This window comes from Zalophus californianus, chromosome 17, assembly GCF_009762305.2.
Source record: "Zalophus californianus isolate mZalCal1 chromosome 17, mZalCal1.pri.v2, whole genome shotgun sequence".
Taxonomy (NCBI): Eukaryota; Metazoa; Chordata; class Mammalia; order Carnivora; family Otariidae; genus Zalophus; species Zalophus californianus.
In genome coordinates, this window is record NC_045611.1 from 11658865 (window position 1) to 11680370 (window position 21506).

Genomic DNA, 21506 nt, shown 5'->3' on the forward strand with positions numbered 1-21506 from the left:
AGCGCGCGAAGAGCGCCCGCCCCCTCCTCTCGGAAGAGGCGGAGCTTCCGGCCGTGACCTGGAAATTACTAAGCGACCCTCGTCCCTTTTAGGTCGGGCCCTCGGGAAAGATGGCTGCGGTGCACGGGGCTGAGGTGAAAGTGGACGGCGGCGAGCCAAAACTGAGCAAAAAGTAAGTATCGCCGCAAGTTATTAAGGTCTTTGCGGCCGGACAGTCCAGGCTAGGAAGTGCCTCGAGGCTCCGGCCGAGGCGGCTGTGCCTGGGGCCTTCCTGCCTGTTCTCGTGGGTACAGCCACGCCGGGACGTAGCCGCTGCGCCCCGAAACTACATCCCCCAGGTTGCCTCGGGGCCCGGCTCTGGCGGAGCCCTGTGGTCGTATTCCTGGAGTTAGGAGAAAGGAGAATTGACTAGAGAAAAGCGAAACTTACTCCTTCCCTTCCCTCCGTCTGAAAAAATGCGTTCTTTCCTTATTGAGCCACGCCTCGTTTCCCTTTGGAGAAATGTTAAAATACCCGAGCTTTTCGGAAAGACCTTCAAATTTTCCTTGGCCTCACCTCGGCTATTCTGAATCTTATGTATTAAATGGATCCTTTCTAAAACTGTTGTGCACCTTTTTATATGGGTTATTTAAAGGATCTGTGAGTATTGAGTGCATGACCGAAGTCTAACAGTAGGGTGTATGATTCAGCCGTTACACTAAAGCTGCGCTTTGGAGCACTGCTGGATAGATCTTTGTTAACCACCCCAAATCGTTGGAGTGTGAAGATAAAAATAAATATATCAAGGTTAGTCTTCCGTTAATTGGTTATGTCCTGCATTCTTGGGCGTATATAACATATTCCCTCTCAATGAGGGTTCTGCAGTTGAAGCACAGAACACAGGCAATGATTTGTTTTCTCAGTACTCCCAAGGATAGTGCATAACTAGTACCATTCCAGATGCCTAGGAGAAAAGTTAATTAATTACAAATAATGGCTGCTTTAGTGCATTGAGACTCAGTTCTTTTGCTGAACCCGGATGGAATATGGGAAAATCGCTTGGACTTTGATCTGTTACATCAGTATAGTTGACCCTTGAGTAACTCAGAGGTTAGGGGCACCATCTCCCATATAATGGAAAGTTCAAGTGTAACTTTTGACTCCCCCAAAATTGAATAACCAACTGTTGACTGGAAGCTTTTCAATAACATAAACAGTTGATTAACATGTGTTTTGTATGTTACGTATATACTGTATTCTTACAGTAAAGCAACAGAAAAAAATGTTTTTTATAGAGAATCATAAGATGGGGGCACCTGGGTGGCTCAGTCGTTAAGCGTCTGCCTTCGGCTCAGGTCATGATCCCAGGGTCCTGGGATCGAGTCCCACATCGGGCTCCCTGCTCCGCGGGAAGCCTGCTTCTCCCTTTCCCACTCCCCCTGCTTGTGTTCCTGCTCTCGCTGTCTCTCTCTGTCAAATAAATAAATAAAATCTTTAAAAAAAAAAGAGAATCATAAGATGGGGCACCTGGGTGGCTCAGTCGTTAAGCGTCTGCCTTCAGCTCAGGTCAAGGTCCCAGGGTCCTGGGATCGAGCCCCGCATCAGGCTCCCTGCTCGGAGGGGAGTCTGCTTCTCCCGCTCCCACTCCCCCTGCTTGTGTTCCCTCTCTCGCTGTGTCTTTCTGTCAAATAAATAAATAGAATCTTTTTTAAAAAAAATCATAAGAGAAAATGCATTTACAATGCTATACTGTATTTATTCCCCCCACAAAAATCTGCATATAAATGGACCCTGCACAGTTAAAACCCATGTTGTTTATTTAAAGATTTTTTTTATTATTTACTTATTTGACAGAGAGAGAGAGCAGGAACACAAGCAGGGGGAGTGGGAGAGGGAGAAGCAGGCTTCCCGCTGAGCAGGGAGCCCGGTGTGGGACTCGATCCCAGGACCCTGGGATCATGACCTGAGCCGAAGGCAGACGCTTAACGACTGAGCCACCCAGGCGCCCCAAAAATCCATGTTGTTTAAAGGTCAACTGTAATTGAATTTAAGGGTTGTAAGTCATAAATGCCTCCTTGCTTAGGAGAAATTTGGCTAATTCCTTTCTACTGACCTCCCCTAGATTAAGTAGAGCTACCACTTTTTAAAAGCAGGTTTTATGTGTCAGACACTATGCTAGAACTATATAAACTTTCTAATCTCAAGAATAACCTGGCAAGGAAAGTATTAATGTCCATTTTTCAAATTAATAAACAGGCTCTGAGTGACTAAATGCATTGCTAAAGTGTGCATACCTAAAGTGTGGTCTGTCACTGATTCAGGCTCTGGAGCAGAGATCTAAAACCAAGTCCAGAACTCCACAGCCCATGCTCTTTACGCTGCCTCCACCTTACCTCCTCACATTGTCTTAAAAAAAATCTGCTGTTGATGTATATTCCTCTAGTGACCAAGGGGCTAAAATAATTTTTTTAATGATTAACATTTCCTTCTGTATCTTAATTGTTCTTGGGACTTCCTCAGTCTGCATCTTTAGTGAGCACCATGTTATGCCAGTTATTTTCAACAAGTTTTAAAACAAATGGGCTGCGTGCCAAGTGACTCATTTCCAAATGAAAAGTCAAATTAATGTAGTCCAGGATCCTTCCTGAAATTCTACTTTCCTTTTTGTTCCTAGAGCTCAAACAAATCTTATCTTTGACTCAGGTGCTTTTGTGTGGCTTGCTTTTAGCTTCATCTAGGGTTTGCAATTGACAGTGACATTTCTTATGCTTCCCATTGCCATCTTTGTGGCCAGGTATTTAATCTCCAAGAGAGAAGCCACATGTCAGAGGCTTCAGAAACACTGCTTCTGGTCCCGTCTCCCTATTTTCTGGATCGTTGTGATCATTTCTACCTAAAAACTGTTGATTGCCTTGCTCTTGAGTTTTGACCCAGATATGTACCTTTTTACCATAGCAAGGACAGAACATTGTCAGAGTTGCAGCATAGTGAGTGTTATAGGGTTGTTGTCAGTTAAGAGGGTCTTTAGTGGAACACTTAAAGGTTGTGCAACCTTCCCCTGCCCCACACCCATAAGAGTAGGAGTGCTGGTTGGGTGTGTATATACTGTTTTGTCCCATCTGACACCACATCTCTGTTTCCTGTTAGGTGGTGGTAATCTTTAGTTCCGGGGTGTTCTGCCATGTTGACGCAAGCTGCTGTAAGGCTTGTTAGGGGGTCCCTGCGCCAAACCTCCTGGGCACAGTGGGGGCAGAGGGAGCTGCGACTGTATCAACTTGCTCCTTTCACAGCGCTTCACAAGGACAAGCCACTTTCTGATAAAAGAAGGTTGGTGCCCTTACCTTTGTTGTTGCTATGGGAGCAAAAATCCTTCCCTTACTTAGGTCCTTATCTGTTAAGCCTCTGGCTAAGTCTTTGGACTTGTTGCCAAGGAAACAGAGCTCCACAATGAAAACCAATAGTTGTTTCTCATTTTTTCTTTAATACAGATTCTCACTCTAGATCCTTGAGGTGACTTGTAGATCTTATACTAGAACAGTGCTGAGAACAAACGTTATTTTCCCTTTCTTGTCTTTCTGGACTTGGTTTGCTCCTGAGATTAATTTGGTTTCCGGTCTTTGTTCTATCTCTACGACCTTTTTGGATTTTTCCTTAGGATTAATTTGATTTAAAGAACAACACCTAGTAGAATGGAAAAAAACAGGTTTTTTTATGTTAATGCTAGGAAAAAAACAAATGGGCTCCAGTGCATACTGACTGAATTACATACAGCACAGTAGGCCTATCATACAGTTCTGGAATGTTTGCCTTCACAACTATTATAAGACAGATTACATCCAGAGACACCTACTTTGAAGCCCTCGGAGTCAGTCTTCTTACTTAAAAATGGTTATTTCAAATCATCACTTTATTTTTTTTAATTGACTTACTCTAAATTCATACTGAAAATTAAGAGTGTGCCCGAAAGCCAGATAATATGCAAGCATGACTTGGTATCATTTGCCATGGTTTTATAGAATACTTGATAAACATTGGTGGTTTGATTGAATGACCAATTCTGTTTGGATACTGAGGATATCCTCTATGCAAATCTGTTTGGTTTCTGGGTTCAGATACCAAGATTTCAGATCAGAGTGTAGATAGTACGGGATTTGACCAGAAATGTATCCAAATCTAAGATTTCTGTCCTGGGTGCAGAGAATGAAGTGGTTAAGATAGGGAAAGATACCTACGAGAGGTCACATTTGCGTGTTTACTAAATGCTATGGGCAGAGTCATCTCGGTCCTCATAATATTTGGGGAGGGGAGCGTCTTCTGTTATTTCCGTTTATAGATGGGGAGAAGTCACTTGTCCAAGGTCCTATAATTGCTAGACAGCTGTGTCAGAATTTAGTCCTAGGCAGTCTGACTCTAAAGATGTAATATTATGCCCTACTCTATGCTGGTTTATACACTGTTCTGCCCAGTTTGTTGTCAGAATCAAGCTCCAGTAGGCAGACCAATACTGAGGGCCATTGTCCATGTATTGACCAGTGCTGAGGGAAGGATTGTCAGTGATGTGTCTCCTTGAACTCTTAAGAGCCATCTCTCCCCCACCCTGTCCTACCCCAAACTAACCCACTCCTTGGAGAGCTGTAGGAGAGGGATGGCAGACAGAGCTGGAGATGTTGCCTGTTTTGGTTTTTCTTTGTCCTGGGGTATCTTGATTTTAGTTGGGATCTCACACTGGAAAGCCAAGGCTGAGAAAGATTTTTCACATATTTATTCTAAGCTTACTTTTCCTTTGTCTTAATTCACCTATAGAGTTGACTAAGAGACTAAAAGTAGGGGTGTAGAACCAGGCAAGAGCATTTCCCCCCAGGCTGTTCATATTTTTGATAAGTAGTTATGGGACCGAACATAGTAGAGTACTCTTCAGGCAACTGTCACATTGAACATTTGCATCTTCCCGACAGTGAGCTAAAGAGACGCCTGAAAGCCGAGAAGAAAATAGCAGAGAAGGAGGCCAAGCAGAAGGAGCTCAGTGAAAAACAGCTAAGCCAGGCCACAGCTGCTGCCACCAACCACACCACTGACAATGGTGTGGGTGCTGAGGAGGAGAATCTGGACCCAAATGTGAGTCCCCTGGACCACCACTCTGGCTGGGCATGGGGAAGCTTCTGATGAGGCTTAAGGCCAATTCCTTGGGACCGGTAACTAAGAAGATAAATAGGAACTGGAACACGCAGTCAGCTCTGGGTTGCTCTAAATGGATGGGGCTGGGGGTAGGCTGCTACTCCATCTGATAAAAGGCACAGGCCATGAGCATTTTCCTCATCAACTCTCAACAGCCATTTGGGAGAATCTGGGACTTCCAAGTGACTGATTAATCTCCCCTGAAACTAGCTGAGCCTTACAGCAAATCCAGAAAAGGTATCTCCCTAAAGATTGGCTAGGGTTTACCTTGGACCAGAGATTAGCAAACTGTAGTCTGTAGGCCAGATCCACTTTCCCTTGTCTTTCATCTCATCCCTCCTCCCTGGTTTTGAAAATAAAATAGTATTGGAGCACAGCCATGCCCATTTGTTTATATAGGTCTAAGGGTGCTTTCACATAACAGCAGCAGAGTTGAGTGGTTGCATCGGAAAAAGTGTGCTGACCCCGCCTTAGAATATTCCCTTTTTACATCCTCCAGGCCCCAGAGGCCAGTCTTGGGGAAAAGTCTTAATGTGTAGCCAGAGGTAGGAAAGTAGGAAAAAAGATAAGTAACTCACCATGCAGATGTGTCCACAAAAGTGCTAACCAAGGCCACCTGTATAAATTAAACTTATTTTAGGTAGAATTCCAATTTTGCTTTTTACTAAATCTTGCATTTCAGAGTTCTGGCCTTCATTTCCACCTATGAATTTGGCCACCATGTATAGTTTAAGTGCACATCTCACTCCGTATCAAATACTGGGATTTCAAAGGTGTGGAGGGCTCAGTTAAGGAAACCTCAATGTATTAGAGTCACTCTGGGGCGGAATGCAGTACTCTGCTACTTGGCCCACTGGTCTGACCAGGTTCAACTGCTCAAAGGCTTTTCCCCCCTTTCCCCAATAGCAATACTTCAAGATCCGCAGCCAAGCAATCCACCAACTGAAGATCAATGGGGAAGACCCGTACCCACACAAGTTCCACGTTGACATCTCGCTCACACATTTCATCCAAGAATACAGTCACCTGCAGCCTGGGGATCACCTGACTGACATCACCTTAAAGGTGGCAGGTAGGAGGACTCCCTAGCAGTTTGCTGTGCTCCCACAGCACAGGCCTCTACAGGAGCACAAAGGAAGGTCTGAGTTGGTCTTGCTTTCAAGTAGTCTGTGTCTGAGGCTACTACTTAACAAGGGACAGGGCTGATCCATTTCATTCACAGAAAGAAGTAGAGCAGCCCTAAAACATGAGATTGTATTCCGGATGAGGTGATGCTGCAGAGGAAAGGGCATTCTCTGAGGGGAACTCCTGAGCTGATGCTGCTGCTAGTTCATAGTCCTTTAGGAGGACTTTTACCAGTGGGAGCCATGGCTGCATGCTCCTAAAAATTCCCACCTGTGGCCTAAGGATGTTTTGCACTGAGGCTATATTTCTAGAACATGGTTATCTTGGAGTTCTAGTATCTTGCATGGGATCTTTTCCTTAATTAAAAAATATGGGGTGCCTGGCAGGCTCAGTCCATAGAGCATGCAACTCTTGATCTTGGGGTTGTGACTTCAAGCCCCACTTTGGGCATAGAGGTTACTCTAAAAAATGTCTTTGGGTGCCTGGGTGGCTCAGTCAGTTGAGCATCTGACTCTCAGTTTCGGCTCAGGTCATGATCTCAGGGTCCTGGGATTGAGCCCTGTGTCATGCTCTGTGCTCAGCACAGAGTCTCCTGGAGATTCTGCCTATCTCTGCTCCTCCCCCTACTTACCTGCGTGCTCACGCACTCTCTCTCTTAAATAAATAAAATCTTTTTTTAAAAAATCTGTCTTATTTGCCCCCTCCCCCAAAAATACTGAAACTATTAATGGTAGAAAATTTAGAACATTCAAAGAAGCAGAGAGAAAAATTTAATTACCTGTAATTCCAACTACCCAAAGAGAATCTCTGCCAATACATAGATGCCCAAAGGTTCAAGCCTAGTAATTTTACTAAAACGTGGGGCGTCTTAGGGGCGCCTGGGTGGCTCAGTCGTTAAGCGTCTGCCTTCGGCTCAGGTCATGGTCCCAGGGTCCTGGGATCAAGCCCTGCATTGGGCTCCCTGCTCTGCGGGAAGCCTGCTTCTCCCTCTGCCACTCCCCCCTGCTCGTGCTCCCTCTCTGGCTGTGTATCTCTCAGTGAAATAAGTAAATAAAATCTTTAAAAAAAAAAAAAGTGTCTTGATGTTACTCACTCTGAGTCAGTATTCTCAGGTACATAGTGTGCCCTTCAAATATGTATTTTCAAGTCTTCTAGGAAATTTTTCTTGAATATAATTTTTTTTTGTATTCTGTTTCTTGCTTTGGTTTTCTTTTGGGACTCCTTGTATCCATATGTTGGATCTTCCCTTTTCAATATTTGTCACTTTTTTCAAACCCTTTTTATCTCTTTCTTTATACTTTGACTTCAATTTTATTCTTTTTCCCCACTTGGTTTCTTTTAAAGCATTATTGTATTCACTCTTATTTTTTTCTAGTTTAGTCTTCATTTCTGAAATGATTTTTTACTTTATTTCTGATTTTTTCATGTGTCACTTCATTTCTTAGTTTTTCAATGATTCTAATTTGTGGGGTTTTTTGTTTCATGTCATTTTCTTAATGTCTTTCAGCTCACTGTGAGATAGAATTGTTTTTTTTCTGAGCATGTCTGTCCCGAGTGCTTTTTTATTTAATAACTGATATTTGACCTCAATGCTTATATCTTGCTTATTTTTATGTGAAATTAGTTTTCCTGAATGTTAAAAGGAAGCTTAGTTTAGATAGCTTTTCCAGCTTCACTGAGCTCACTCTTCTATTGTTCAGTGTTCAGAATTAAAGCAGCTTGCTTCCTGAGATTTCCAGTCTCTCTTCCCCTTCCTCACTTATGTTGGACCTCCTCTTTCCTTTATCTGTGTTTTCCTGGTCTTTTCCAGTTTTGTGGGCCTTGCCCTAGAAGGGAGCCCCGGCTGTTAAATTTAGCAGATTCCTGGGGCTACCCTGAAGGGCGTCAGCTCATTTAGACTTTGTGCAGCCCCAGCCCCCTATGCTCACCCATGTGGCAGAGCAAATCCCCTTCTGGGTTTAGCTGCCATCCTCCAGTTAGCTGCCACATTTTCCAGTGACTGTCTATGGCCATTTTGGAAATTTCCAGTTCTCAGACCCATCAGATACCTCATTGCTCCCTACAGCTTTTTCCTATATGGAGGTCTTAGGGTTCTTGTTGGTCTACCCCATGGCTCGTATTTGGGGATTCATGGGAATATCTTCCCACATAATTTTGTTGTAAATTTTATCCATAGCTTTTTGGCCTTGCTTGTCTAGTCGTGCTTTCTATTTTTATGTGAGCATTGAGTTAGATCCAGAAACTATGCTGCCACCAACACAGCCATTTTCCAGGAGTCAGGTCTTCCTGCTCATTTTTAACTGATTTAATGAGGATTGTTGCCATGAAGAAAAATACTGGGTTCAGCTCTCAGGCTAAAATCAAATTGTTCTGGTCTGTGGTCATAGGACACTGTACCCAGACATAAACAATGCGGAGGGAACTTTTTTAGCACTGATATCACGAAATGGCTTCCGGTTCTGTTGGTCAGTATTTTTGTTATTCTTTTTTTAGGTAGGATACACGCCAAAAGAGCTTCTGGGGGAAAGCTCATCTTCTATGATCTTAGAGGAGAGGGGGTCAAGTTGCAAGTCATGGCCAATTCCAGGTATGTAGAAATAACCTATTGCAGGCCTTTCTAGATTGGCCCAGAGCAACATGGTTGAGGACAAAGGCCCATGTGCTCTCCCTTTCCTGTTGTATTTAAAGTTAAAAAGTTGGGTAGGGTTGATTAAGGCTGAATGGAGAATAAAAAGCCCATCTGGTCACCTAGAGAGTAACAACTGCTCTCGGGTTGTTCAGCAGTTAAAGGTGGAGGATAACACTTGAGCAGTTGACAGAAGAATATAAGATTCTTCTCAGGTGCACACTAGGCATCAGCAGTTTGGTGAAGATTCCAGAGGTCAGTTTTAAAAACTAAACTAGTGGGGGATGGGGTCAGTTAAGCATCCAACTGTTGATTTCAGCTCAGGTCATGAGATAGAGCCCTGCATGGGGCTCTGTGCTCAGCACGAGTCTACTTGAAATTCCCTCTGTTCCTCTCCCCTTCCCCCCACTTGTGCACTCTCTCTCTAAAAATAAATAAATAAAATCTTAAAAAAAAAAAAAACTAAACCAGTGGTCAGTTTTAATTTGGAATATTGTATATCGAAGTACATTTTACTTTCAGGAATTATAAATCAGAAGAAGAATTTATTCACATCAATAACAAACTGCGTCGGGGAGACATAATTGGAGTTCAGGGGAATCCTGGGAAAACCAAGAAGGGTGAGCTGAGCATCATTCCCTATGAGATCACACTGCTGTCTCCTTGCTTGCATATGTTACCTCATCTCCACTTTGGCCTCAAAGACAAGGTGAGCTCTTGTGGCCTCCTCACTGTGATTTATTGTGGCATTGGATCAGACTTAGCAGTGATTTCTGTCTGTTGCTTTTGGTTTAGGAAACACGGTATCGTCAGAGATACTTGGACTTGATCCTGAATGACTTTGTGAGGCAGAAATTTATCATCCGCTCTAAGATCATCACATATATAAGGAGTTTCTTGGATGAGTTGGGATTCCTAGAGGTGAGGGAGAATTCTTACCTGACACGATGAGCTAGCTGCCTTGTTATGTCTGCCTCTAACTATTCTTTCTCTTCCCCTTTTCCATGTCCTGTGTCCATATTGTTCATACTCAATGAAAAGACCCCTTTTTTCCTAGTGTCTTTGTTCCACCTTGCTTTTTTAGTGCCCTGATTAAGAAGGCAGGACCTGAATTCTGAGATAACGGACAAAATATAGGGCCGTCTGCACACTAATGATGCCACCACGTTCAGTGTGTTACCAACTCATTTTGCTTTTTTGTAGCATTAAAAAAAAATAGGTTTTAATTGTATAGGAAAAGTAAACGCATGTTATTGTAAAACACATTCAAAGAAACTGAAACAAAACTGAAAGTCTCCTTTCATATCTCCCAACTACCTTCCCCAAACTAGAGTTTGATATGTATCCTCCCACACCACTTGCTATGCATATATACCTATCTACTTGAGCTTGTTGCAGATGAGGTATGTGTGCAAATGTTTTAGAAGGGTTTTATTTTTTGCTTTAAACATAAATGAGGTCACACTCTATGTATTCTAATGGACCTGATGTTCCCCCCCCCAACATATTCTGGAGTCTTTTGCATGTCTATAATAACTAAGTCAAAGGATATAAGCATTCCAACTTACAGTGTTTATTAAAAATTTAATTTATGGGCACCTGGGTGGCTTAGTCAGTTAGGCATCTGCCTTTGGCTCAGGTCATGATCCCGGGTCCTGGGATCGAGTCCCACGTCGGGCTCCCTGCTCAGTGGGGAGCCTGCTTCTCCCTCTCCCTGCTGCTCGTGCTTGCTCTCTCGCGCGCTCTCTCAAATAAATAAAATCTTTGAAAAAAATTTAATTTATAGCTTGTGAAAATTTATGGTACTAAATTAATGGTGTTTGGTATTAATAGAAATTGAGATGCTTCTAGAAAATTAGGTCATCTCTACTTTTTTGTCAAGCACCTGCACATGACTATTAGACTTAACTTTCACTTGGGGGTATAACAGGCTTAGAACATAGCCATGCAAAACCTGAGTTAGCCCCAAGGCCTCTGTTTTGAGGCCCTCTGTCTGAAGATTAAATGTTTCTCCCTGTCGTTTAGATTGAAACTCCCATGATGAACGTCATCCCAGGAGGAGCTGTGGCCAAGCCTTTCATCACCTACCACAATGAGCTGGACATGAATTTATACATGAGAATTGCTCCAGAACTCTACCATAAGGTAATCAGTAAGAGGATGCCCTTTTCCTTGAAGCAGAAGGCTGGAAATCCACTGGCTAGGTAGGTGCAGTTAGAAATAAGAGGAACAGTGAGGGTAGAACAGCCAGGAGAGTATTCTAATCTGCCAGTCCTGTGAGTGTTACACTCCCAGAAGTTCCCTACAAGATCAGTAGAGCATTACAGGTCAGAGGGCAAAGAGATTGTCTTTCCTAGGTGTACGGCTCCTCCTAACCTGCTTTGGTTCTCCTATTTTAAGTTTATAGTTCTCCTTGGATTAAATCTGATTTTAGTCTTTTATAGAAAAGCTTGATCTCTGTCTAGAACCTGACAATAAACATTATAAACGATCAGAGTAAATACCGAAGTCTGTCACTTAAAATCCTTGTAGACAACAGAAGCTGTTATAACTAGTTGAAACACAAGAAGAATGTGTACAAATATATAAGGAAGCTTACAATTCCCAGGAGCTGGGAGGATCAGAGATTCAGGCTTGGAGATCATAGGACTAGGAAATGATTCTCAGGCCTGTCTGGGCTGTTCCCATGGAGAACCTGGATCTTTTCCACTAGGGACAGCTAACATAGCTCATAATCCTGGCTCTAGGCACAGGTCATTGCCATTAGGGCTTCTGTAATACATCTTTTTTCAATAGCTTTCAAAAGTTGCATGGGTGTGTCTGACTGGTGGGGAGCTTGGGTTACATGCCTGCATCCTAACCCCAAGAGAGACTTCGTGGCGAGCCTCACACTCACAAGAGGAAGTACTTTCCCAACAGAGGAAGAGTATTCAGAGGTCCTGAGCAACCAAAATGAATGATGACTGTCCACTACAAAGGTCTAAAGAGAGTAGGGTACTCAGCATTTGGGTGGAGACCTGAAAACATGGGTGAGCTATGAAAACTAAATTAGCTTTTGTAGACAAACTTTCCAGAGTCATTAAAATTAGTTGCCATGACCTTGGCCATGTGTTACTAGATACTGGTGGTTGGTGGCATTGACCGGGTTTATGAAATTGGACGCCAGTTCCGAAATGAAGGAATTGATTTGACTCACAATCCTGAGTTCACCACCTGTGAATTCTACATGGCCTATGCAGATTATCATGATCTCATGGAAATCACAGAGAAGATGATTTCAGGTGACCTCTCCTGTTTCCTTTGTCTTTCACACGTGTCTGAAGGGCTGGTTTGCTGCTTTCGGGAGGACTTCCTGTGGGTCCTCTTTAAATGACAGATTTCTTTCCCAGGGATGGTGAAGCACATTACAGGCAGTTACAAGGTCACCTACCATCCAGATGGCCCAGAGGGCGAAGCCTATGAGATTGACTTCACGCCCCCTTTCCGGAGAATCAGCATGGTAGACGAGCTTGAAAAGGCCTTGGGGGTGAAGCTGCCAGAAACCAGGCTCTTTGAAACTGAAGGTAAAGTGATGCTTGCCTCCACGGAACAGGCCTCCTTCCGGTTTGGCCCTGAATTAGATGAGGTCAGGGCTAGAATTTCCCACACTATTCTTTTTTATATACTTTTCAATTGGGGTAATATAATGTTGTCTGTCCTAACTTGTACATTTATATCAACAGAAACTCGCAAAATTCTTGATGACATCTGTGTGGCAAGAGCTGTTGAATGCCCTCCACCTCGGACCACAGCCAGGCTCCTTGATAAGGTGACCGACCGTGCTCTTCAAGTACTTGCCCTCATCCTGTGGTAACCAGCCCCCTGCTCCCTATGAAGGTGAACTCCACTGTGCAGCACTAACTTCTACAGCCTCTTAGGAAAGCCCTCAGGAGAGAAATAAGAGAATTAACAAGTTTTGAACTCTTGGCTGTACTAAGCTCTGTGCCAGGTAGCTATGTAATCTGAGTTAAACCTTACCAGCCCTGGAGAGGCTTGAGATACATCCCAGCAGCAGCAGGCAGTTGGTAGGAGTCCTCCACCAAGACTGGGACAAATGCCATTCAGAAAGGATCTCTAGCTCTGCTTTCCTTTTTCCTTAAGCTTGTCGGGGAGTTCCTAGAAACGACATGCATCAATCCTACATTCATCTGTGATCACCCGCAGATAATGAGCCCTTTGGCTAAATGGTAAGATAAAATAGGGTATTTCGGTTACCTATTACTGCATAACAACTTCAGAATTTAGTGGCACAAATCAACAATTTTCAAAAGTTTGTGGGTTCATTGGGTAGTCTTTCTGCTATACAAAGTGGTAGCTAGGGCAACTCAAGTGGCTGTAACTGGGAACTCAGGCACCTTGTGTCTTCTCCACATGGGTTCTCATCCTCCAGAGCCTCTTCATGTGGCCTCTGTCTGGCAGCGTAGCCTGGGCTTCCTTACCCAGTGGCCAGGTTCCAGAAGAATAAACCCCAGGTTGCAAACACATAGCAAGCTTCTGATGTCCCCATGGCCAAAGCAAGTGCTATGGGCAGCCCGGAGTCCACATGACAGGGCACAGAAGGGCATGAATACAGGAGGTATGGTTCAGTGCACCCATCTTCCACACAGGTGTGTTGGGAAGATGACTGAAGCTTCCATGTTTCTCATCATCCTCACCACCGGACCAAATGATTTGGTGCTAGAATGCATCTGGGCCTCAGGTCTCAATTCGCAACACTTAGGAATCAACTGGAATTCAGGAACTCTTGTGTTTGTAGCAGATGTTACTAGTGCACCTGTGTATTCAGCCTCCCCTTTGGTCTCTTGTCACCAGGCACCGCTCTAAAGAGGGTCTGACTGAGCGCTTTGAGCTGTTTGTCATGAAGAAGGAAATATGCAATGCCTACACCGAGCTCAACGACCCTGTGCGGCAGCGGCAGCTGTTTGAAGAACAGGCCAAGGTCAGGAAGGGGGTTGGGAGGCAGAGGTAGCTGTTTCCTCATGTGCGCACTCGCTAGACAATGTTGGCCTGAACCCTGGTCTCTGTCATTGTCTGCATCTCTGGGTGGCTTCAACAGAAATGAAGGGTAAAGCCACAGCCTTCACTGGAGGAAGTCACAGTTCAAGATGGAGAACTTGGCTGGTTTGGGCTCTAGAATTTCCACATAGAGGAGCTTAGGCATGATCATATCTGTGTGGGGAGTGTGATGCTTGCCTTGAAAATACATTTGCCTAATGAGAACATCATTTTTCTTAAAAGATACATATATTAAGGTGGCTTTGGGGTGAGAGGCAGATTAATGAGGACAAAGCCCCCACCGGCTGCCCGCACCAGCACTGCCACGGATGGGTAGCTTCAGGAAATGAGGGAAAGACTCCTGGGAATCCTCAGTCTCCGAAAATCAGTCTCACTGGACTCACAGAGCTTAGGGCAGTTGGAGGTGTTTCCATCTCACAGAGAAAGTCTCGTGTGTTGTGAAGTGGGGCTTACCGGCCCTGACCTGGTCTTTGAAAGAAATGGCTCCATCCCGAAGTTACTGGGAAACCAGTTCCCAAGACGTGCTGGGTGTCCAGAGCATTCCCAGAACAGTTATCCCTGAATGTGCTGATGTGCCCATTCAGACCCTGAGAGACCACGCAGCCTGGAACAGTGTCACTGTTTGGTTCTCTTTGTAGGCCAAGGCTGCTGGCGACGATGAGGCCATGTTCATAGATGAGAACTTCTGCACTGCCCTGGAATACGGGCTCCCCCCCACGGCTGGCTGGGGCATGGGCATCGACCGCATCACCATGTTTCTCACAGACTCCAATAACATCAAGGTACTTGGCAGCCCTCCAGCGTGCACTGCCCCAAGGAGCTCTGCTGTTGGAGGCGGGGTGGGGCAGGCCTGGAAAAGAAAGAAGGGAAGGGGCTTTGGGCTGGATGGAGGAGCAGGCAGAGCAGTTACAAACGATTCCACAGGAGAGCAGTCAGGGCATCTGATACGGTGGGATCTGGGGAGTTTTCTACCTGACACAGAAAGAATACTTGTCATTTGCATTTCTTGAGGATCCAAGGAACACACTAAAGCCCTCTGCGTGCGTTCTGATGTAACTTAAGTCAGCCCTGTGAGGCATAGACGCTGTTCTTATTCCCATTGTTATAGATAGGGAAGTCCTACTGTCAGAGAAGCTCTGTGTTCACTCATTCTTTTCCATCCTCTATAATTGAGAGGGACTGAGTTGAAGTAAAAACCCAGATCTCTGGATCTGGGTGGCAACAATAACCGGAAGCAAAAAGAATGGGTGGATAGCTGTGAAAAAGAGCGTGCTGCTTTCCTCAAAGTGCATTTTCTCTCCTATAGGAAGTACTTCTGTTTCCTGCCATGAAACCCGAAGACAAGAAAGAGAGCGGAGCCCCCGCTGATACCTTAGAAAGCACAACAGCTGGCACTTCTGTCTAGAAAACCATCGTTGCAAGTCGTGTAACTCAGGCCTCTCTGCATTTCTGCACAAGTTCAAGGACCGCAGAGGAATTCTTGTGTGTTGCTTTCCATTTGACGATCACGGTTCGGTTCAGCCACCAGAAGAGAGAAGAGGAATTAAAAATTCCTTTTTACTTCTTGTTCCCAAATAAACCATTTGTCTCCACTTGCGTCTCATGACTGTGTTTACCATGGAGCGTCAACTTCTACTCAGACAACTGGCGTAGGGGATGTTTAGGATTATACTTTATTCATTCACCAAATTTATATTGATGTCTGCTCTGTGTCAGGCATTGTGCTGGGGGGTTGGGGAGAGCAGTGAACAAAAGCCAAGTCCCTGCTTTTGTGGAACTTGTATTTGTTTAGGGGTTGAGGGCAACCACACAAGAAACAACTAAATACATATTTCTGGTACATAATAAAAAAAAGGGGGTGAGGGGACAGAGGTGCTATTCTAGAAGGAGGTAGATGGGGGACAGTGCTATTTTAAATAAGTGATCAGGGAAGACTTTTAGGTGACATTTAAGTAGAGATCTGGGGAGAGAAGGGTGAGCCAGACTAGCAGACTGCATTTTTTTTTTAAAGATTTTATTTTTAAGTAATCTCTACACCCTCTGTGGGGCTCAAACCCACACCCCTGAGAACAAAAGTTGCCAGGCAACTGAGCCAGCCAGGCGCTCTGAGGACTGCATTTTTGAGGAAAAGCAAAGCCTCTGGTATGGCTGGAGAAGAGTAAGCAAAGTCCCTGAGGGGCCAGATCACAGGCCCTTGTAAGCCTGACACACACTCAGCATGGCTTAGAGGGGCCTGTGATCTGGCCCCTCTGAGTGTGTGTTTTGTTAGGAGTGACACGAGAAGCCATTAGAGGGTTTTGAGCAGAGTGCTTTGAAAATACTGCAGTAGTTAGCATGGGCAGGGCAAGAGTGAAAGGGAGATGGCGGCTGACAGTTTGAAGTAATGGAGGTGCTTACATGTCATTGGACTTCGCCTGGTCCTCCGGTTCATAGGATCTGGTGAGGGGAGGTGGGTTGTAAGAAAAAGGATTCAAAGACGATTTTGAGGTTTGGGGTCTGAGCGACTGAAGAGCTGTCATTTACTGAAATGGGACAAACAGGAAGTGCAATTTGAGAGGAAAGGTTGAGCGTTGGGTTTTACACCTAATTTGACATCAGGAACAGTATGACGTTGAATGTGAGTCTGGACTTTTCTCATTACCTGCGGCTCATTTTAACTGGGCTAAGAATGAGTCGAGGGTATGGCTGAGGGCCTGCTGTTATAACGGAGCCCCCAGCCACACACGAGGCAGCTGGGGGAAGCTATCGATGAGTCCTACCATGAAGGACTTGTCTTTTGCCTCTCAGCATTACCTGCAAGTGTACCAGCTTAGCAGTCTACTTTCACAGCAAGTTGTCACTTCTGTAGCTCGTACACTGATCTGAGCGCACAGAATCCTCACTGGGAATTGACCTCAGAGAGTGTTGAGCATCTCCACCCCTCGCTGGTGTTTGAACACAGGCTCCAGGAGCACTTGGCAGTGGTGGTATATGACCAGGTAGTATTTCAGAAGAAACACTTCCAGATGGCACATCCTTCAGTAAGACAGTGTTAAAATGAAAACCACCTCCCCAAAGGAGAGGGTGTATGTTCAAGATACGTTACTGGACTTCAAGCAATGCTACCACTGGAAAAGGCAACAAGGACAATTGAGGTCACGAGTGACCTTTAAAGATGTGTTTACGGGCGCCTGGGTAGTGCAGTCGGTTGAGCATCTGACTCTTGGTTTCTGCTCAGGTTGTGGTCTCAGGATCATGGGATCAAGCCCCACGTCAGGCTCCGCACTCTGCTGGAGATTCTCCCTCTCCTTCTGCCCCTCCTACTTGGGCTTGCTCTCTCAAATAAATAAATCTTTTATTTTTTTTTAAGATTTTATTTATTTATTTCACAGAGAGAGACACAGGGAGAGAGGGGGAACACAAGCAGGGGGAGTAAGGGAGGGAGAAGCAGGCTCTCCGCTGAACAGCGAGGCCGATGCGGGGCTCAATCCCAGGACCCTGGGATCATGACCTGAGTCGAAGGCAGACGCTTAATGACAGCCACCCAGGCACCCCAAATAAATAAATCTTCTTTAAAAAATAAAGAGCTGTTTAGTAGTAGGCTGGGGGCAGAAGCCAGCTGTCTGGCCTCAAGGAGGCTGGAGACAGAGATGAACTGAAGCAGTAGACAATATATTTGTGGGATTTGGCAGGAAAAATGACAAATAGGATGAAAGCCAGAAGGAACAGAAGGCTTGTAATTACAAAGTCCTCATTACCTCCTTCAACAGTAGAAGGCTTACAATTTGCTAACTGCTGTACTGGAGTTAAAAGAAAGGCATGGTCTCAAGCTTCATCAAACTTCTAGGCTTGTAAGGAAAATAGACATTTAATAAATCATTTTTTAACTGTGTAAAATGGCAGTTCTAATAAATCCTTTGAAGGAGAGGTCCATGAGGTATTGAGAAACTCTAATAGACCTAGTTAAGGAAGGTTTCCCCAAGGACATTAGAATCTAAGATCTGAAAGAAGAGAGAGCATTAACTAGTCAAAGAAGGAGAGGGCTTTCCATGGTGTAGCAACAAGCACAAAGGCCCTGAGGTAGGAAAGAGAATAGAAAAGGCCAATGACACTAGATTACAGAAGCCCATGAAAATATGCCACCAGATGAAGGAGGAGGAAGCTAGTCATACAGGGGTATGAGCCCTAGTATGGGATTTTGAGTAATCTCTGAGTCTTACTATGGGATTTTGTATTTTGAGAGTGCTGGAAAGCCACTAAAGTATTTAAGCAGAGCAGTGACATCACATTTGTGTTTTTTAAAACAGCAGTGTGGCTGCTCTGTGAAAAAGACTTGGAGTTGGGCAAAGAAAGGTGAGTCTAGAGGTTAGCATAGCAATCCAAGGGGAAGACAGACTGGATTGTTGCCATGGAAATGGACAAAAATGGATGTATTCAAGAGACAGGAAGTTAAGATCAACAGGACTTGGCAGTGGATTATATTGTGGGGGTTACGGGAAGGAAAATGACAAGGAAGGTGACTCACTTTACAGTTTATTTGACTAGACTAATGGTGGTACCAATCTCTGAGATTGATGACCCACCCTCCCCAGGATGAGTGCCTCTTTATTTATTTTTTTTAAAGATTTTATTTATTTATTTAACAGAGAGAGACACACCAAGAGAGGGAACACAAGCAGGGGGAGTGGGAGAGGGAGAAGCAGGCTTCCCGCTGAGCAGGAAGCCCAATGCGGGGCTCAATCCCAGGACCCTGGGATCGTGACCTGAGCCGAAGGCAGACGCTTAACCAACTGAGCCACCCAGGCGCCCCTCTTTATTTTTTTTAAGATTAATTTTTTATTTGACAGAAAGAGACACAGCGAGAGAGGGAACACAAGCAGGGGAAGTGGGGAAGGGAGAAGCGGGCCTCCCACTGAGCAGGGAGCCCATCCCTAGGACTGGGCCAAAGGCAGATGCTTAACGACTGAGCCACCCAGGTGCCCCGATCGGTGCCTCTTTAAAGGCATAAAAGGGAGGCAGTTGCAGATTAAAGATGTTGGAGAGAAAGGAATGACGAGCAGGGTCCTTAGCCTTGGAGGTGGCCTGTGGCCCTTTTCCTCTGAACTAGAGAGAAGGATGGGGTCAAGTAAGCTGCACTCCTGTCTCCTCTAACTTTTGAGGGGTGCCAAGAAGAAAAATGAATTTCTCATCTTTAGGAACTGAGGTATACAACTGCTGGATGGCACAGGCTCCTGAATTATCCAGACAAGCTATACTACTGTTCCTGGCAACCTGAAGGTTTTAGACCCACACTATCCAATATAGCAGCCACTAGCCACATGTGGCTATTGAGCATTTGAAATGTGGCTGGTCCACATTAGGATGTATAGTAAGTGTAAAACACACACCAGATTTCTTAAACTTAAGTATGAAAAAAACAGTGTAAAATATCTCGGTTTTTTTAAATATTGGTTACACGCTGAAATGATAAGACTTTGGACACACTAGGCTAAATAAAATATAGGATTACAATTAATTTCACTATTTCTTTTCACTTTTTAAAATGTAGGGGCGCCTGAGTGGCTCCTCGGTTAAGCGTCTGCCTTCAGCTCAGGTCATGATCCCAGGGTACTGGGATGGAGCCCAGGGTCGGGCTCTTCATCCCCTTGGAGAGTCTGTTTCTCCCTCTCCTCCCCGCTCGTGCTGTCTCTTGCTCTCTTTCTTTCTCTCTCAAATAAATACAATCTTTAAAAATAAATAAATAAAATGTAGCTACCAGAAAATTTTAAATTACATTATCGGGCTTAAATTTTATTTCTGTGGGACAGCGCTGTTTTAGACAGAAATTCAGACTAGTATTCCAAGATACGACCTCAATCTGCTATTTGAATCATCTTACGAAGGAGTCAAGCTTCCACAGGACCACTTGCCCAGAAGGACTACGAGGGCCAGCGTGCACTGCGCGCCTTTGGGGGCGGGGCCTGAAGACCAGCCTCTTTGTGACGTCACGTCCGCCATTTATGGCTATTCTCCTCGCTCCCACGGAGGGCGCACACCTTGGAGGTGGGAGGGGAGCGTCCGGGAGGCGGCCCAGGGCGTGCAAGTGGGGGGTGGGTGGGCCCCAAGGCTGCTGGGTGAGCTGGGTGAGCTGCCAATGCTGTCTTTTGTGTGTGAAGGACCGTGCCTCCCCCGGCGCGCGTCCCGTTTCCCGGAAGTGCCAGTATCCGCCGCGGGTGGGCGCGGGACGTATGGCCCCGCAGCAGCGTCCGCGCCACCCGAGGAGACAGGCGCGCAGGTTGCCGCTGTTTCACGAGCCTAGAGCCTGTCAGGTAACTGGCCGACCGGGCTCCACCCCGGCTCTAGAGCCTTCCGAGAAGGGGCTGCGGCTGGGGGGGAGGGGGGGGCGGTGCTAAGGCCAAAGCCTTTTCTACCCTGGCAGCCGACCTGCCTTAACTTCTGTTTGAAAAGGAAGTGGGTTCTTAAACTCTTTTTGCAAGTGTTGCAACATACGGTCTTGTGGGCAAAGAAATGCCTGTTTAACCGAGCTGTTGTTTCATATGAAGTTACTCAAGACCTAAGAGAGAGTGGATTTGGAGATTTGGATTTTAGTGGACCTAGTTGAGCAAAACATTGATTCATTGCAGCTCCTGTGCACGCTCACCCAGACAGCTACGTGAATGAGAGGATAGAATAGTTCTGGGCTGCATCATCGTAGGGAGTCAACGTTACTTTTGGCAAGTGCTGTCTTCCCTGGCAATTGTGGTTCATGGTATGTGCCTCTGGCTTAATTTCACGTTGATGCCTTGAAATGAGAGGGGAAGATCCTTTCCAAATAGAGGATTCTAGGATCTCCCATGCTTTTCTTTTGCTTGGAGGGATACATGACCCCCTGGTTCTCTGACTTTAAAGTCACAGTTTATGTCAGTTCTGGCCAGATTCTGGTTTTCCATCACTGTGGTCTGATTTAGCATGACCATTTATTGCAGCAGCAGGCCTCCACACTAGAACTCTTAAAAGATAAATTGAGGCATATTAAAAATTTTAAGTTTTGGGGGGAGGGCGAAAATAAATTCCAGTTAGCACCAAACCAAAAGTGGTTAGGAACACTGCAGATCAGAGCTACGGGAGAGACTTACAAAGAGTGCAGCAAGAGGGCGCCTGGGTGGCTCAGTCGTTAAGCGTCTGCCTTCGGCTCAGGTCATGATCTCAGGGTCCTGGGATCGAGTCCCACATCGGGCTCCTTGCTCTGCAGGAAGCCTGCTTCTCCCTCTCCCACTCCCCCTGCTTGTGTTCCTGCTCTCGCTGTCTCTCTCTCTCTCTGTCAAATAAATAAATAAAATCTTTAAAATAAAAAAAAAAAACAAAGAGTGCAGCAAGAGAGGAAATTACTTGGTTGGCAAAAGTTTAAGCCTGGGTTGGCTGTTTGTGATTGGTTATCCTTAGCGTTTTGCTTTTTTTTTTAAGATTTTATTTATTTATTTGATACAGAGAGAGCACAAGCAGGGGGAGTGGCAGGCAGAGGCAGAGGGAGAAGCGATGCGGGGCTCCATCCCAGGACCCCGGGATCATGACCTGAGCTGAAGGCAGT

The 21506-nt window shown here is 45.2% G+C and overlaps 2 protein-coding genes across 9 annotated transcripts in view; both read left to right on the forward strand.

Moving 5' to 3' along the window:
* Positions 1-14: 14 nt before the first annotated feature.
* KARS1 (lysyl-tRNA synthetase 1) lies at positions 15-15552 on the forward strand. Of its 3 annotated transcripts, XM_027617618.1 has the most exons (15): positions 58-172; positions 3127-3306; positions 4935-5094; positions 6061-6226; positions 8773-8866; positions 9428-9614; positions 9701-9826; positions 10931-11050; positions 12024-12186; positions 12295-12468; positions 12628-12713; positions 13046-13131; positions 13757-13883; positions 14599-14742; positions 15267-15552. In XM_027617618.1, the coding sequence occupies exons 2-15, from the start codon at positions 3161-3163 to the stop codon at positions 15363-15365; spliced, it is 1878 nt and encodes a 625-aa protein (XP_027473419.1). In that variant the 5' UTR covers positions 58-172; positions 3127-3160; the 3' UTR covers positions 15366-15552. The 3 variants fall into 3 exon arrangements, with proteins under 3 accessions (XP_027473420.1, XP_027473419.1, XP_035580874.1); XM_027617619.1 differs by lacking the exon at positions 3127-3306 and having other exon boundaries at positions 15-172; XM_035724981.1 differs by lacking the exons at positions 3127-3306; positions 4935-5094; positions 6061-6226 and having other exon boundaries at positions 129-172.
* A 4384-nt stretch (positions 15553-19936) lies between these two features.
* ADAT1 (adenosine deaminase tRNA specific 1) overlaps positions 19937-21506 on the forward strand; it is a 51694-nt gene continuing 50124 nt past the window's right edge. For 4 of the 6 annotated variants that reach the window (XR_003524015.1, XR_003524017.1, XM_027617146.1 and 1 more), the window contains exon 1: positions 19937-19981. Coding sequence is in view for 2 of the 6 variants with exons in the window: in XM_027617146.1 (XP_027472947.1) it covers positions 19939-19981 (43 nt within the window). In the remaining 4 variants the exon portion in view is untranslated. Of the gene's footprint in view, positions 19982-20002; positions 20248-20562; positions 20688-21506 lie in introns of those variants that run through there. The other 2 variants (XM_027617147.1, XM_027617148.1) reach the window with 2 other exon arrangements.